The 16367-nt window shown below is 33.4% G+C and overlaps 1 protein-coding gene across 1 annotated transcript in view; it reads right to left on the bottom strand.

Annotated features, from left to right (window-relative positions):
* Positions 1–12653, bottom strand: part of LOC133180696 (uncharacterized) — a 34910-nt gene extending 22257 nt beyond the window's left edge. The window contains exons 1-3 of the mRNA XM_061315163.1: positions 11789–12653; positions 4566–4739; positions 775–1227 (exon numbers count right to left, since the gene is read on the bottom strand). Coding sequence (XP_061171147.1) covers positions 775–1227; positions 4566–4739; positions 11789–12620 — 1459 coding nt within the window. The 5' untranslated portion in view covers positions 12621–12653. The remainder of the gene's footprint in view (positions 1–774; positions 1228–4565; positions 4740–11788) is intronic.
* Between the last annotated feature and the right edge of the window lie 3714 nt (positions 12654–16367).

Genomic DNA, 16367 nt, shown 5'->3' with positions numbered 1-16367 from the left:
AATGAATTCCACCATATGGCATGCCTAAAAAAAGAGTGTGCTAAAATTTCAAGCATCAGCGTGTAATTGTTGAGAAAACTGCGACAAAATTCTGTTACGGACAGACACACAAGGGGAAAACAGTATACCTCCTCTCCTTCAAAGCGGGGGTATAATTATATTTGACTACAGTTTTCTTTTGTCAAGGGCCCCCATCCAAGCTAGCAAACTCTTTTCTATCATAAAGTAAGGTTAAGGCTCACATGGATGATGGACTGATTGTATACAGTAAAACTCATTTATATTTATATAAACATTTATATATTATACCAGTATTATGGACAAAACAAAGTTTTGTTGGTTTTCCCCGGCAACATTCCTTAAAATTCCGTGTAAAATTTAAGGGTTTTAATGTATTCTAATACTTATTATCATAACGAAAAATAATATAAAGCGAACTAATTTTGTTTCCAATAGATGTTAAAAATAACGAAATAATAAAAACCGTAAATCTTTAAAAATTGAAAAAATATCACAGGGTTTAAACGTATCTATAGACATTGGAATGAGAGACAAACAAGATTTTTCCAGTACACCTTCCATAAATTTTGTGCGAAGGGAATATCGTACATTACAAAACAGTGGAACATGCTTATAACCAAATGCCCGGGATAAACAATTTTGCTTTAATATCAAAGTAATTTGTAATATCTAAAAGGTGTGTGTAGTAAAATGTTTTAAAACTTCATTCTATATCAGGGTCATGCTTTGCTGTAGTAATAAAGAAAAACCTACATTTGTCAATTACAGTTTCCTGAATTGTTGGGTCCTGTATTGTTGGGTGTCTGCAAATATCCTCTCCAAGTCTTTTTATAAATTGGTCAGTTTGCTGTGGCAATAACCAGCAAAAGACTTCACCCTCTTTCTTTGGATAGGCCCATGTTCTACAGTACTCTGCTATGTTTTCTTTTATTGCCAATGCCAGAAAAATATCAATAAATACTAATTTTTTCGCAAATCTAAGAAAACTGGTGTGTTTGAAAAATTCACGAGAAAATGTGACTTTTGAACTATCATGTTTCAGTATTGGCTTGTACTTTTCCAAACTGCTAAGATCAGATTGTTTCTTAATCTTCTTGAATTTGAAAACTTTAGCCACAGCATTATATTTCTCCATCCATTGTTTTTCTTTAAGATTTATTTCGTAGTTCTGGCAAAGAAGAAGGCACATTAAAACTGCATCTCCATCTACAAACAAGGATACGCCTGTAAGATTTCACAGTAACAAGTACATGTTCATTACCAACTTCAACAATTTACAACTTCATTAAATCATAAAGACATATATCAACTTGATAATATAAAATTTGAATTTTTACTGTATATGTTATAATATATGGCTTTTTTTAAGTATAAGGAAATTAGAAGATGCCGGGTAGCATAGATCAGGTGGATTCGGATATAAAGTTTAACAAGGCCTAATCTACTTGATCTGTATACGTTTTCACGCAGTATTATTTCAGACACAACACAGTTTCCTAGATTGCCTATACGAGTGAATACAATAGCATAACTGCTTAAATGAAGTCAAAATGCACTAAAATGCATCAGGTGCGCAAGTAAAAAGCTTTTACTTATTGTCACACTTCTATCATTTATTATTATTTTTTATTAAATAAATGTGTTCTAAATAAATGTTTAAATAAACGATTTTTTATGTACATAATTTATTTTGATAATATAATCAATTCAGATATGTAAAATAAAATATTCAATAGACTAATCTAAATAGAGTAAAAAGTTCAACGCTATTTTAAATTTGAAAAAAAAAAAAAAACACTACATGTACAGCCAAAAGAACCACATTTAGTCTTTTTCCCTGAAATGTTTTAACCTATTTTGTCATTGTCTTAAACATGTATGCAGTAGTTTAATCATTTAAATGCAAAAAAAGAAATAAATTTTAGGTTCCTACATATTACAAAAAATTGTATTTTTGGTTTATCAAACAAAAATAAAAAAAAATGAAAGATAAGTCTTTCATGATTTAAGGTGAGAAGCATCTCAAAACATACAGTTTTTCAACAACTATTTGTTTATACTAGGTAAATTTAGCGACATACCAAGTATTAAAGAGAAAAAAATTGCAGTCTTGTTTTTGTTTGGATATGCCCCCTTTTCACATGAAATATATGGAGATAACGAACAGTATTCAAGCTCAAAAGTCCATTAAACAATACAAAATAGGAGCAGAGCAAACACGGACCTCCAAACATCAGAGGTGGGATCGATATTTATTGACTGTATCTTGATTTTGATTTTACTTCCCATTCAAGAATTTTTCACTTATATAGAGACGTCACCGTATACCGGTGAAGAGCTTCAAATTTAGACCTTTACTCGACACTCATTGCCATTGAGCAGTGAGGATTCGCTATCGAGCCTACGCCTACCATGAGGCAGAACCTCCGTTTAAAGGTCTCATCCAAAAGACCCACAATTTTCACTTCAAAGTACCAAGCGCTTTGTGGAGGAACAGTTGATACCTATTTTTATCGCCTTAGGCCAGTAGCGGCTGGGCTTTGAACCCACGACCTTCCGTTCATGGAGCAGGTGAGCTACTGACTCAGCAACCTTGACGGTTCACTGCAAAAGAGGCTACCTCAAATTAACCTTTCATTTTTCAAATGGCTAATGTATACTATATATATATAAGAAAAGCAAACCATTTTACCCTTTAAGTTTTGTTTTTTTTTAATTTAACAATTCTTTTGTTTATTAGGTAGTTTTACTTTATAATTATGTTTGAAACCATAAAATATCATCCATGTTTTGAAATGGTTCCCATTCCACTGCAATCAAGATAAGGTTACAGAATTTAATTGAGATATTTTTAAGCATTGTAGTCATACAAAAAATAAAGCAAATTTTAAAATATTTAAAGGTTTGTTTACATAATTTTCAACTTTACTGGGTCTCATTAAGAAAAAACATGACATATAGCTTTAATAGAATAATTACAATGGGTTTAGATCATCAACAATGCTCCATGTGTTGGCGATAAAATAGCAATTTTTTTTTTATTTTTACACTTTAATGTCCGAACATATGCTCATAACGAATACACAATGTTTTTATATATATATATTTTACACCCTCAGCCCCAAAACAATGATAATATCAATCTCCTGAACACCACGTCTTTTGTTAACTAATGGTAGGATTGTTAATGCTAGTTTTTTCCCCTAAAATACCTGACTTGTTATGGTTGAAAAAGATTTAGGGCAATATTAATCATATGAAAGCACTGGATAGGCTAAAGGTTAAGAAAGCACAGGTCTTTAAGCCTGACACTTTAACAAAGGTGTATTAAATTATGATAAGCTGTAGAACAAAAAGTCTTAGACTTCTTTAGAATGAAGGGTTAATTATTTTAATGTTTTTCTCAAAGATTTTCTTCATAGTCACAAGCTGCATTGTTACCAATGAAATATGTGGAGATAACGAACAGTATTCGAACTCAAAAGTCCATTAAACATTACAAAATAGGAGCAGAGCAAACACGGACCTCCAAACATCAGAGGTGGGATCAGGTGCCATAGAGGAGTGAGCATCCCCTGCCGACCGGTAGGGTTGGATACCGTTAAGGATGAAACGGAACGATACCATACCGGTATTTTTGAAACGATAAGGTATTTTTAACGATAGGTACTTTATCTTGATGAATGAGAAATGGTTCATTTTAAAACAAATGTGTTTTCACCAATCACCAATCCTTCAATGTTATGATCTAAATAATGAGCTTATAAACTATGTTTATATTTTAACTTTTTAATAAATGATGAACTAAACAAATAAATTGAATCTCAAACAAATTAATTTGACTGGATACATAATCACAAATGGGCTCACCGATTCAATGGATTGCCAGGACCTATTTTGTTTGGTCGCTCTAAACGACGACGCATTAGAAAATGGATAGAGATGCACATCATATTTTTTGCCCTTTTAATTTACATTTATTATCAGTTTTTATTAATAAATCTAAAACACGATTAATGTGAATGTATTTTAATCTGTTTTTTAAATATACGTATTAATTTACCTCGAATATCGACAGTCGAAAACAAGAATGGTACTAAGCATCCATTTCTTTAATTAGCCTAGCCTTTCAATGCGCAGAGAATTCGATTTTAGCGAGTCTGGAATTGTTTTTTTTTAAATCATATTAAATGTATTAAAATGTTTATGAGATTAAGGAATACCGTTACAAGTACCGGTATTAAATGAAACGGTATTTTACCAGTATTTTTAAAGTAACTATTCGGTATGGTATTGGTACCGAGTACCGGTATCCAACCCTATCGACCGGTCACACCCGCCGTGTGCTCGTCATGATCGGGAAATAACGGAAAAATCTGTAGACAATTCAGTATGTAAATAATGGCCTAACAATTAGTATGAAAAAAGTCAATCAGCATATGACTTAATGATAGATTGTATTTGCTGACAAGGTCATTGTATCGACCATAGAACTTACGAAATGATGACTTTAAACGAGACTTTAAACTTTAAGCCTAACCAACCTTTTCTCTTGTGAATTTCATAAAACAATTTCTCAACATCTTTAACATCATGTCTTTTATGATCACTAGAGGTCTTGATGCACATCTCACACAAGGCAACCTCACACGGGATACAGAACTGGGACAATGTACCTCTGGGATGCTTCTTACACTCCAACTTCTCCAGAGGGAGACCTGCAAAAAAGGATTTAAACATATTCACCAAAATATGACAATACTAACAAGAGGCCCATGGGCCACAATGCTCACCTGAATAACTATCGTTCTTTTGTTCTTCATCAAAAGATTATTTGTCCAATATATTCTTATGTAAAATTTAGATCACATACTGTGGCCCCATTCCAACTCGAGAATACATGATTTAAACAAAATTGAATCTACATTACCCAAGGATGCTTCCATATCAATAGGACCAACCATGCCTTAAAAGTTTGCTATTCTTAAGAAAAGAACGTTTTTCTTTTCTATATATTTCTTTGTAAAACTTTGATCACCCATTTTGGCTTCAACCTACCTGGGGAAGTGTCATTATTTGAACAATTTGAATTTACACTACTGACGATGCTTCCATATAAATATAACTTGTCTTGGCCTTGCCTTTCTTGAGAATACTTTTAATCTATTATTTAATTGATATGTAAAATTTTTTATCACCCATTGTGGCTCCAATCCAAGCAACCCCCCACCATTGGGGGTGTCATGATTTGAACAAACTTGAATTTACACTATCTTATGAAGCTTTCACATAAGTTTCAACTCTTTTGGTCTAATGGTTCTTGAGAAGAACATTTTTAAAGAGTTTTCATTCATATTCCCATGCAAAAACTCATATTCTCAGGGGACAAAGACTTGATCAAATTTGAATCTACACTCTGTTAGAAAGCTTTCACATACGTTTCATCTTTGATGGCCCAGTAGTCCTTGATAAAAAGAAGTTTTAATGACCCCAGCCATTTTTCTATATTTCTTAATTATCTCCCTTTGGAAGAGATGAATGTTCTTCATTTGAACAATTTCAAATCCCTTTATCCCAGGACACTTTGCACCATAATTAAATCTGCTTTGAATTGGCCCTGTGGTTCTGGAGAAGAAATTGAATACTTGTAAAAGGTTTACAATGACAACAACAACAACAAATTTTGATTAGAGAAGTTCACTGAAATCTTCAGCTCTGATGAGCTAAAAAGGGATAAACTTTGAAGGTAGAATATTTAATGCATTGATTTTGAAATCAATTGGCTATCTATTTGTCAGGGGAAAACATAATACTGTGTTTGATCTCTATCACACCTCAATAGCATTGGTGGTTAATTTACTTCTTAAAGAGTACCAGTGCTACAATTCCATGTCTGTAAAGCAAATGGTTCTCAAGACACTAAGTTGACAAATTTTGTTGTGCCCAGTGTCTATCTTTTTTGGCTCTTGATCTTTGACCTGGTGACCTAATAAAGCAACAGAGGTGTTTCACACCCTAGATGAAACTACTGTACCAAGTTTGATGCCTGTAAATAAAATGGCTCTCAAAATATTCAATGGTTAATATCTTCCTCCATGCAGGTCGTCACGGTAGCTCAATCGGTAGAGCACTCGCTCTGTGATCAGGTCATAGGTTCAAACCTGAGCAGCAACTGACATAAGTTGATAACTAGAAATATGTCCATAGGACATGAATGCTCCGCCAAGGGTATATTAGTAATGCAACATAAAAATTTGTATTAGTGTATGAAATTTGATGAGAAGATCTTGAATAGTTTCTTTAAACTTGAAATCTATAAAGTTGGATATAGATGATAAATTCTCACCAAATTATTTATAAGTGCATAAGCTTTCATAAATATATCTTACATGGTTTCTTTAAAACTAAGCAAAGTGCAAATTTAAGAAAAGTGAGGTCAAGGTCACAGGAAAGTTCAAGGTCAAACATTTCTGATGCAGTTGAATAGTTCTCACAAATACGTATCAGCATATTAAGCTTGATAAAAATATTCTGAATGGTTTATTTAAAACTGAGCTAAACACTAATTTGAAATAAATGAAGTTAAGGTCAAAGGAAAGGTCAAAGTCAAAAAATGTTGATGCAGTTGAAAAGCTTACATCAGTATGTATCAGCATATGAAGTTTGATAAAAATATCTTGATTGGTTTCTTAAAAACTAAGCTAAACACTAATTTAAGAAAAGTGAAGTCAAGGTCAATGGAAAGGTCAAGGTCAAAAAATGTTGATGCAGTTGCATAGCTCTTATCAATAGCTATCATCGTATGAAGTTTGATGAAAATATCTTGGATAGTTTCTTTGAAACTGAGCTTTGAACTGAGCTAAACGCAAAAGCGCGATGGAAGGACAGACAGAAGGATGGAAGGACGGAAGGATGGAAGATGGACATGACAAACACTATATGCCATATTTATGGCGAGGCATAAAAATAGGTAGCAATTGTTCCTTTGCCAAGTGCTCAGTACTTCGAAGTGAAGTTGTGGGTCTTTAGTCAGAGGCCTAAAAACTGAGGCCCTGTCAAGGCCGTGTTAAAGCAGGCTTTGGCAAGATAAAAATCCCTCACTGTTCAATGGCCCTGAGTGTTGAGTTAAGGTCTAAATTTGAAGCCCTTCATCTGTGTATGGTGACGTCTCTATATGAGTGCAAAATTCTCGATTATTTGAATATGACGTAAAACAACAATCAATCAATCCTACATCAGGTTTGACTTCTGATCGTTTACCTTGTGACCGCAAAGTCTATAAAAATCATTCACTCCTTAAGGAGAACCAGTGTGTAAAGTTTGATATATGTTCAGCAAAATGTTTTCAAGATATTGAGTGGTCAACATATTTATGTCCAGTTTGACCCTTGACCTTTGACATAGTGACCTCAAAATTAATCAAATTCATCTCCTTTCTAAGTAAAACCACTGCACAAACATTGATGTCTATCAAACAAAGGGTTCTCAGGCTATTGAGTGGTCAACATCTTCCTATGTTCAGTTTGTCCAATGACTTTTGACTTGAGACCTAATAAGCCATAGAGGTCATCTATTCCCTATATATGGAACTAATTATCAAATCTGATATCTGACAAGTAAAGGTTCACAAGATATTGAACGATCAATGTCCTCCTATGTCCAGTTTGACCCTTAACCTTTGACCTTGTGTCCTTGAAATCAACAGGTCATTTACTTCTCAGTAAAAATCAGTGTACCAAGTTTGATGTCTGTCTAGCAAATGTTTATTTCTACATTTGTTTGATCCTTGACTTAACTTAACTTCAGAGGGTAGTAAGTTTGGGTTCTGTCAAGCATAGAGTTCTCAAGATATTGAGCAGAAATTACACTTGGATTGTCAACCAACTGACCAACAGGTAAAAAGCAATATGCCTCCTTTTACAATATACAGACAGAGAAAGAAACCAGTTCAGCATTTCATCATTCTGTATCTACTTAGTTTGGGTCTTTAAAAATATGACACTGAATAGATACAATGTTAGAGGATATGCTGACAGGAAACTGGAAACAGTAAAGCCATATTAATTACCGTAGCCTCTTCCCTTAAACATGTAAAGTCCAAAGTAACAAGGATATCTCGGGTTAAGAATTCTGAACTACGAAAATTATTTGTTATACAAGGAACATCACTAATAAAAACAGTTATCAGTCCGATATGGCTATAAAATTGCCTCAAAAATTGTTCAGCAAACTTGATTCGAGCATAAAGGGTGAACAAATTTTACATGACAGGTAGTATTATTGGCCTCCTGATTGCCCAGTTAAATTGGACAGCGATATTTAAGGAAGAGTGCAACAAAACTTCATTTAATTTATTTCAAAGAAATCTCTTTTGTAATATGGTTTCATCGAGGAAAGATTTATATCAGCTCATAATATAATTTTTTTTCAAAAGACGCTCACCTGAGTAACTTTTGCTCTGCCGTTCTTCACCAGATTTTATATTATATCTTAATATAAAACTTGGATTCCCAATTGTGGCCCCACCCTACCCTCTGGGGTCATTATTTAAATAATTTAGAATTTACACTACCCCAGGATGCTTCCACATAAGTTCCAGCTCTTCTGGGCTGGTGGTTCTTGAGAAGAAGATTTTTTAATATCCCCCTTTTTTGTCTTTTCTTGATTACATCCCCTTGTAAGGGGACTTGGCCCTTCATTTTAACAATTTTGAATCCCCTTAACCCAAGGATGACTTGTACCAACTTTGATTAGAATTGGCAAAGTGGTTCTTGAGAAGAAGTGAAAATGTGAAAAGTTTAAGACGGATGGACGGGTGATCAGAAAAAGCTCACTTGAGCTTTAAGCTCAGGTGAGCTAAAATTGTTTTATTTACATATCTAAATTAAATTCAATGTGGCTCAGGTGAGCTAAAATCATTATAGAAAATTATACTTTTTATTAGTCTTTGATTATTCAAAACCTATGTATATACAAATCATCAAATGTTTGGAAAATCTTTCCTCTTTTCCTCATGATAAAATTTATTGAGGATCACTTGTCCATTTTTCTTTATTTTTCATCATCCACATCAAATCTCACATCATTTTTTTCCTGACACAGACTATAAACTTTTTTTGATTCAAATACACAAGCATTGTATGAAGAAGACAGGACATGAGTTCACTCCCTAAGGTCAGTAAAGCATGTAGATTTACTGAACACCTGCTACAGAAAAAGACAACATTCCTAGACAGAGCTGTGTTAATATCAATGGTGTCTATATCTGTCAACATGTACAAAATGTCACTGATCTGAAGAATACTGAAGACAGTGAATTTTTCATAGAGACTGAGTTACCAGTTATATTCCTGCTTAAGACTACAAATAATGCCCCCCCTTACTTCTCATTGCTACCCCCCCCCCCCCCCCCCCCCCAACTACCACCACTACACCACAATCATTTCCTCATATCTGTTGTGAACTATAAATTTAACCTGTGATGATGAATTCAAACCAAATACAGGACAAAAACCCAAAAGGGCATAATATTCAAATTATGATTATATCCAGTCAGAGTAGATCCAGTTGTACATGATGTACAGAATCTGTGTAAAGTTTGATCTGTAGTAATAAGTAGTTTGTATAAGACAACAAAGTTATAGTACACTAACACGATTATATACCTATATATATAGGTATGATTATATCCAGACAGAGTAGATCCAGTTGTACATGATGTACAGAATCTGTGTAAAGTTTGATTTCTAGTAATAAATAGTTTGTCTAAGACAGGAAAGTTATAGTACACTAACATGATTATATACCTATATATATAGGTATGATTATATCCAGTCAGAGTAGATCCAGTTGTACATGATGTACAGAATCTGTGTAAAGTTTGATCTGTAGTAATAAATAGTTTGTATAGGACAACAAAGTTATAGTACACTAACACGATTATATACCTATATATATAGGTATGATTATATCCAGACAGAGTAGATCCAGCTGTACATTATGTACAGACTCTGTGTAAAGTTTGATCTGTAGTAATAAATAGTTTGTATAAGACAACAAAGTTATAGTACACTAACACGATTATATACCTATATATATAGGTATGATTATATCTAGACAAAGTAGATCCAGTTGTACTTTATGTACAGACTCTGTGTAAAGTTTGATCTGTAGTAATAAATAGTTTGTATAAGACAACAAAGTTATAGTACACTAACACGATTATATACCTATATATATAGGTATGATTATATCCAGTCAGAGTAGATCCAGTTGTACATGATGTACAGAATCTGTGTAAAGTTTGATTTCTAGTAATAAATAGTTTGTATAAGACAACAAAGTTATAGTACACTAACACGATTATATACATGTTACAAATCTTTGTACGTTTGCTAATTATATATATGTATATATATATATATTTTTTTAAAAGCATTTATTATTGGTAATCCCCATCTGCTATAATCATCATCATCTTCTTTAATTAGTTTCTTTTCTTTTCTCTTAATATCGACATGTTGTTACTATCAATTTTGAATTTCTTCTTGTGTATATAATTCTTTACTTGTATGCCCTGAGGGGCCCCAAATTGGGATCAATAAATCTTATCTTATCTTATACCTATATATATAGGTATGATTATATCCAGACAGAGTAGATCCAGTTGTACATGATGTACAGAATCTGTGTAAAGTTTGATCTGTAGTAATAAATAGTTTGTATAAGACAACAAAGTTATAGTACACTAACACGATTATATACCTATATATATAGGTATGATTATATCCAGTCAGAGTAGATCCAGTTGTACATGATGTACAGAATCTGTGTAAAGTTTGATCTGTAGTAATAAATAGTTTGTATAAGACAACAAAGTTATAGTACACTAACACGATTATATACCTATATATATAGGTATGATTATATCCAGTCAGAGTAGATCCAGTTGTACATGATGTACAGAATCTGTGTAAAGTTTGATCTGTAGTAATAAATAGTTTGTCTAAGACAACAAAGTTATAGTACACTAACACGATTATATACCTATATATATAGGTATGATTATATCCAGACAGAGTAGATCCAGTTGTACATTATGTACAGACTCTGTGTAAAGTTTGATCTGTAGTAATAAATAGTTTGTCTAAGACAACAAAGTTATAGTACACTAACACGATTATATACCTATATATATAGGTATGATTATATCCAGACAGAGTAGATCCAGTTGTACATGATGTACAGAATCTGTGTAAAGTTTGATCTGTAGTAATAAATAGTTTGTATAAGACAACAAAGTTATACACTAAATGATTCTAAACCAAGAAAACATCAAACCTGTAAACAATTCCTAGTCACCATCTCTCTAGTCTCAATATTATCAGACCAGTAATTACAGATTTATTTATATAGATCTGTATCTGTTAGATTTAATCTTGTTACTTAATTAATACAACAAATCATAATCCATGTAATTAACATGTAATGTAGTTATACTTATAACAACGAGTACAGTTATTCATTAACAACTTGTGATTACATTTAAATTAATGACTATAATTAATAAGTTTTAATTAAACTTAAAACAATGACCATATTTATTTCATATTAATGGCTTCTTTAATAATCATCTAGGTGTAAACAATGACCCTATAAGATCATAATTAATGACTTCATTAATAATTATCTAATTATATTTATAATATTGTTTACACTTGGTATTGTAAAACAGAAGACATAAACACAATACAACAGTATGACTTACCGGTCAGAGAGTCTCCATAATTAAGTCTATAGATGTTTACTTTGTTGTTGTACCGTGATCCAATCCAGAGTAAGTGAGTTCTATCATCATAACTCAGGCCCTGTGGTCTGTCTATCCCGTGTTGTTCTCTCTCTATCTGTGACAGGAATTGCCCGTCCTTGTCAATCATCTGTACTGTGTAGGTGTTATAATCACACACCAGGATGTGTGACAGCGCGTCAGTACAGATTCCAAGTGGCCATAGTCCTGATCCTGATGGAGGTCCTGTGTAGGAGAAGCGATATCTTCCTACATGATCTGTCACCACTACAGCATAACGGTCATAGTCAGACACAATAACATCTCCATTGTGGTTCTCTGTGATGTAGTGAGGCCATCTATACAGTCCCTGACCTGTGTTGTTGTACTGTATGGTCTGTATGTGTTGTCCTGTGTTATTGTAACGGTTTACCTGGCCTGTCCATGTATCAGTATTATACATCCCGACCAGCAGGTCTCCAGTGGAGGGGGAGCTGTAGACACACCGTGGTTCCCATGGTGCTGTGTTGTACTTTATTAATGTAGTCTGTACTCTGTGATCTGTAGACAGTTTGTTGATGTTATATCTACTGTCTATATAAATTAAATCACCGTCTCTAGTCACTGTGTGTCCTCCATAACCACTAGCTATATCTGTCAGATAATGTAGTTTATCCCCTGCTGTGTTTGTCAAGATGAGATTGTTATAATCATCACTGATCCAGACCCGGTCTGAGGATACACGGGTAATGTGCCATACACAACTAACACCTGTCACTGTGACAGATTTCTGTAACACTAATCTATACATCATTGACAGCAGACATTTATTTCATCTTTATCCTGTGGTTTTATAACAGAATCCCGTGTAGATTTCCTCAGTCAGGGAGATCTCTCTGTAAATAACAACATTGTACTAGAATTATCTACATCAATAACAAGTCTGTCTTTACACTTATAATGTTTTAGATAAATAAATATGATGTAACACATAAATATATACCTATATTAACTAGTGTATCTGAACACTTTATATATGGTTTATAACTATAGTGTCTTTGTACACTTTATATATGGTGTCTAATTATTAAAAATACACAAATCTCTGTACACTCTGACTCTATTATCTAGATGTATGTCATCAAAATGCATACAATAATATATTTACATGTACACACGTGTAGAATCCTTAGACTGTGTCTGTGATCAAGGTGCCGTGTACACACGTACGGTATTTATATACTGGGTCTTTGATCAAGTTGGCTTCTTCCATCTTGGAGTCGAGCTCGAGGCTGAAGCAAAATTGACAAAATTAGAGCATCTTCATGCAAATGTAAGAATATTTTAAACATGTATGGGAACTCATATTTTGGTACATACATACACATGATACATACATGTATTAAAATAATCATTTTCAATCAGTTAATCAAATATCATCAGATTGGGAACCTCTAAATGGTTATAATTAATGTTGAAGTCATTTCACATGTTCACTTGCATCTGACTTCCACTCAGGTAAACTCCCCTCCCCCTCCTTACTTTTTTCTGACTGTAATTTTTTTATTAATTAAGAATGAAAATGTTCATTAAAAGGCTAGTACCCCATCTTTTTTGATCCAGTATAACTTAATCCCTCTTATGTTAATGGACCTAGCCCCACATCCCTATGTCCCTAAATAAGATTTTGAAGTTTGGAGAATTCTGGGTTGTTTTTTTTTTGGTTAAAGATTTTTTCAAGTTAGTTATTTTTTTTTCCTGTTACTTTGATGCTACATGCCTAATCTTTTTTTTTCAAATATAGATTATGAATTTCCAAACGAATACAAATAGTTATGTTTATTTTAAACTAAATTTTCATATCATTTGGGTAGGACTTGAACATTTGTAATTAATCAACAAAGATATCATAGTTTCCTTAACAAGTTTGTATCATTTAATCATAAGATAATATAGTAAAACAATTATTGCTGTTTTTCAGTCAATGCCACAATTTAGCCACCCTTGAAGTACAAAACTTTGGCCTTGGTGTATATTGTACTCCTCAGGTAGCTAAATCATTGTATTGACCTAAACCAGAAGTTTCTGATAGGACTGTAGCTCTACTGGTGTGTACTTGTAATAAAGAAAGGTATACCTTAGTATAGTTCACTAAAATCGATATACAAAACTATGTAGTATAGTATAGTATACAGTTATGCAATGGGTTTGAGGGAAATAGCAAATTTATGGTTCCCCAAGGGAGGAAACTATTTCCCGAGGCGGCGAAATTTTATGTATTTTATGTATGATTTTACCACGTTGAAATGTTTTGACGTCATAGTTACATTGCTAATAACATTACGTCACAGACTCGAGATTCATTGAACGCTCCGCCCACTGTTCATTTTAATTTGTTAAAATTATTACTAAATATTCATGAGGGAGTAGTCCCAGGGAGTAGCTCCGATTTTTCAGGGAGTAGTCCTCCGATGAGGGAAATAGTATCTTCTCAGGGAAATAGACAGTTTTATGGTATTATTTTATGTAGAGTAATAACAGTTGAGGTATAATAGTATAGTATAGTATAGCATAGCACAGCATAGCACAGCACAGCACAGCATAGCATAGCATAGCATAGCATAGTGTAGTGTAGTATAGTAAAGTATAGTATCGTATAGAATAGCATAGTATAGTATAGTAATATATAGCATAATATAGCATAGTATAGCATAGCATAGTATTGTATACACTTGTCCTCTGGCTGTGAGTGGGATAGCTCATTTATCACACCCACAACTTATTCCCCGAGAGCTTGCACGAGGCTTTCAAGAGGGGAATAGTTCCTGTCAAAGTTTTCATGAAAGAGCTATCCCACACATCACCAGGGGATAAGTATTTTATTTTACTCTACCTCTGATGATTTTCCGATGAAATCCTGGTTTCCGATTGGTTGAAGTCTGTCACGTGAAGGGGGTGTATTACTTATACCTAGTCGCTTGAAAATCAAAGCATGGTTGACGCGGACAGGAATAGACATTAACTTTTAGATTCACTTGCCCTTTGGGCAAGTGATCTCAAACTTTGATTTGCCCGAATGCAAAACTTGGTTGCCCAAAATTAGGAATTAAGAATATTATTTATTAATACAGTAAATGTTTTGATAAGGAAAAAGTTGACCACATACACTACTGTCACTTTGACAAGTTGATTTTCATGAAAACATATCGATGCTGCATTCGTTCTTAAATATGTATCATTGTCCTTGTCAATTTGACCTGATAACACACACTGCCATGGAGTAATTACATGTATCAATTTTTCTCCCCCCCCCCCCCCCCCAAAAAAAATAATCATATTTTAAAAAAATATTTTTGGTAGAATCCTTTTGTGAATTTCAGAGATATCTGTGAAGAAAAGGTAAAGGAAGACATGCATATCATCATGTAACTAATCAAATTTCCTAATAAGAATTTAACAAAGTTGTTAGATGTAGAACGTATTTACCAAGAAAGAAAACAGCCCGATTTTTTAATGGATGGTTTAATCTAAAAATGCTACTAAGGAATTCCTAATGCAAATCGATGTCAGTCAGGTATCTAGCGGAAATCAAGTGTTCAAATTTATAAATAAATGTAAACTAAATAAACATTTACATCTCTATGATAAAAAGTCACTTGCCCGATCGGACAAGTAAGTAAACAGTTTCACTTGCCCGAACTGATAATTTACTTGTCCCGGGCAATCGGACAACCGTTAAAGTCGATCCCTGGCAGAGTTATCGTTCTTTTCTAACACTTCGAACAACTCGAGTTCACGAGGTTTGCTGGTGTCTGTTGATAAGTAGAAAGTTAATCAACGTAAGTAACGAGATGGAACCTTTTTTCTCACTCTACTTAAAGTCTTCAAAACTGTCAGTACGTTATGAAACACTCGGAAAACAACATTACGTAACACAACGTGACGTCATAATAGGCATTGTATGCATGATGAAACACATTGCGGAGAAAAACAATTTTACAAACCACAGACCACAAACATTTCATCGGTCGGGTAAATTCGTTACATAGTTTTGTAGTGACAGGGTACGGGATGATACCTGATTAGTAAATTTCATACCTGGCTCGGCTTCGCCTCGCCAGGTATGAAATTAACTAACCAAGTATCATCCCGTACCCTGTCACTACAAAATTACGTTACTAAGAATACCAGTTGATGTTCTAAGAGTTGGATTACCAGATACTTCAATTTCATCGGCAAAACATGGAAAGAATAATTATTAAAGTTTTGAATAAGTTTTTGGAGCAAGATAACACTACAAGAATGAGCTGAAATCCTGATGACGCCACAGTGCTACTGAAGTCGTGATGATATCATCATCTAGAGATTGATAGCAGGAAATCAAAATTGACATCAAAAATTGAATGAAAATTTTTAAGGGGTGGATAGCGCAATCTATTCCCAGGGGTACAGATTTCCTAGGCATGAAATTTTCAGACTACAGAAGAATAGTTATTTTACTCTCTTAACTTGATATAGGAAATGTTTTTACAGATTATAAAAATATAATATATTACCTTAG

The sequence above is a fragment of the Saccostrea echinata genome, unplaced genomic scaffold (genome assembly GCF_033153115.1).
Source record: "Saccostrea echinata isolate AGI-Se365-2 ecotype Australia unplaced genomic scaffold, CSIRO_AGI_Sech_v1 ptg000007l, whole genome shotgun sequence".
NCBI lineage: Eukaryota > Metazoa > Mollusca > Bivalvia > Ostreida > Ostreidae > Saccostrea > Saccostrea echinata.
This window is presented reverse-complemented; position numbering and strand designations above follow the sequence as displayed.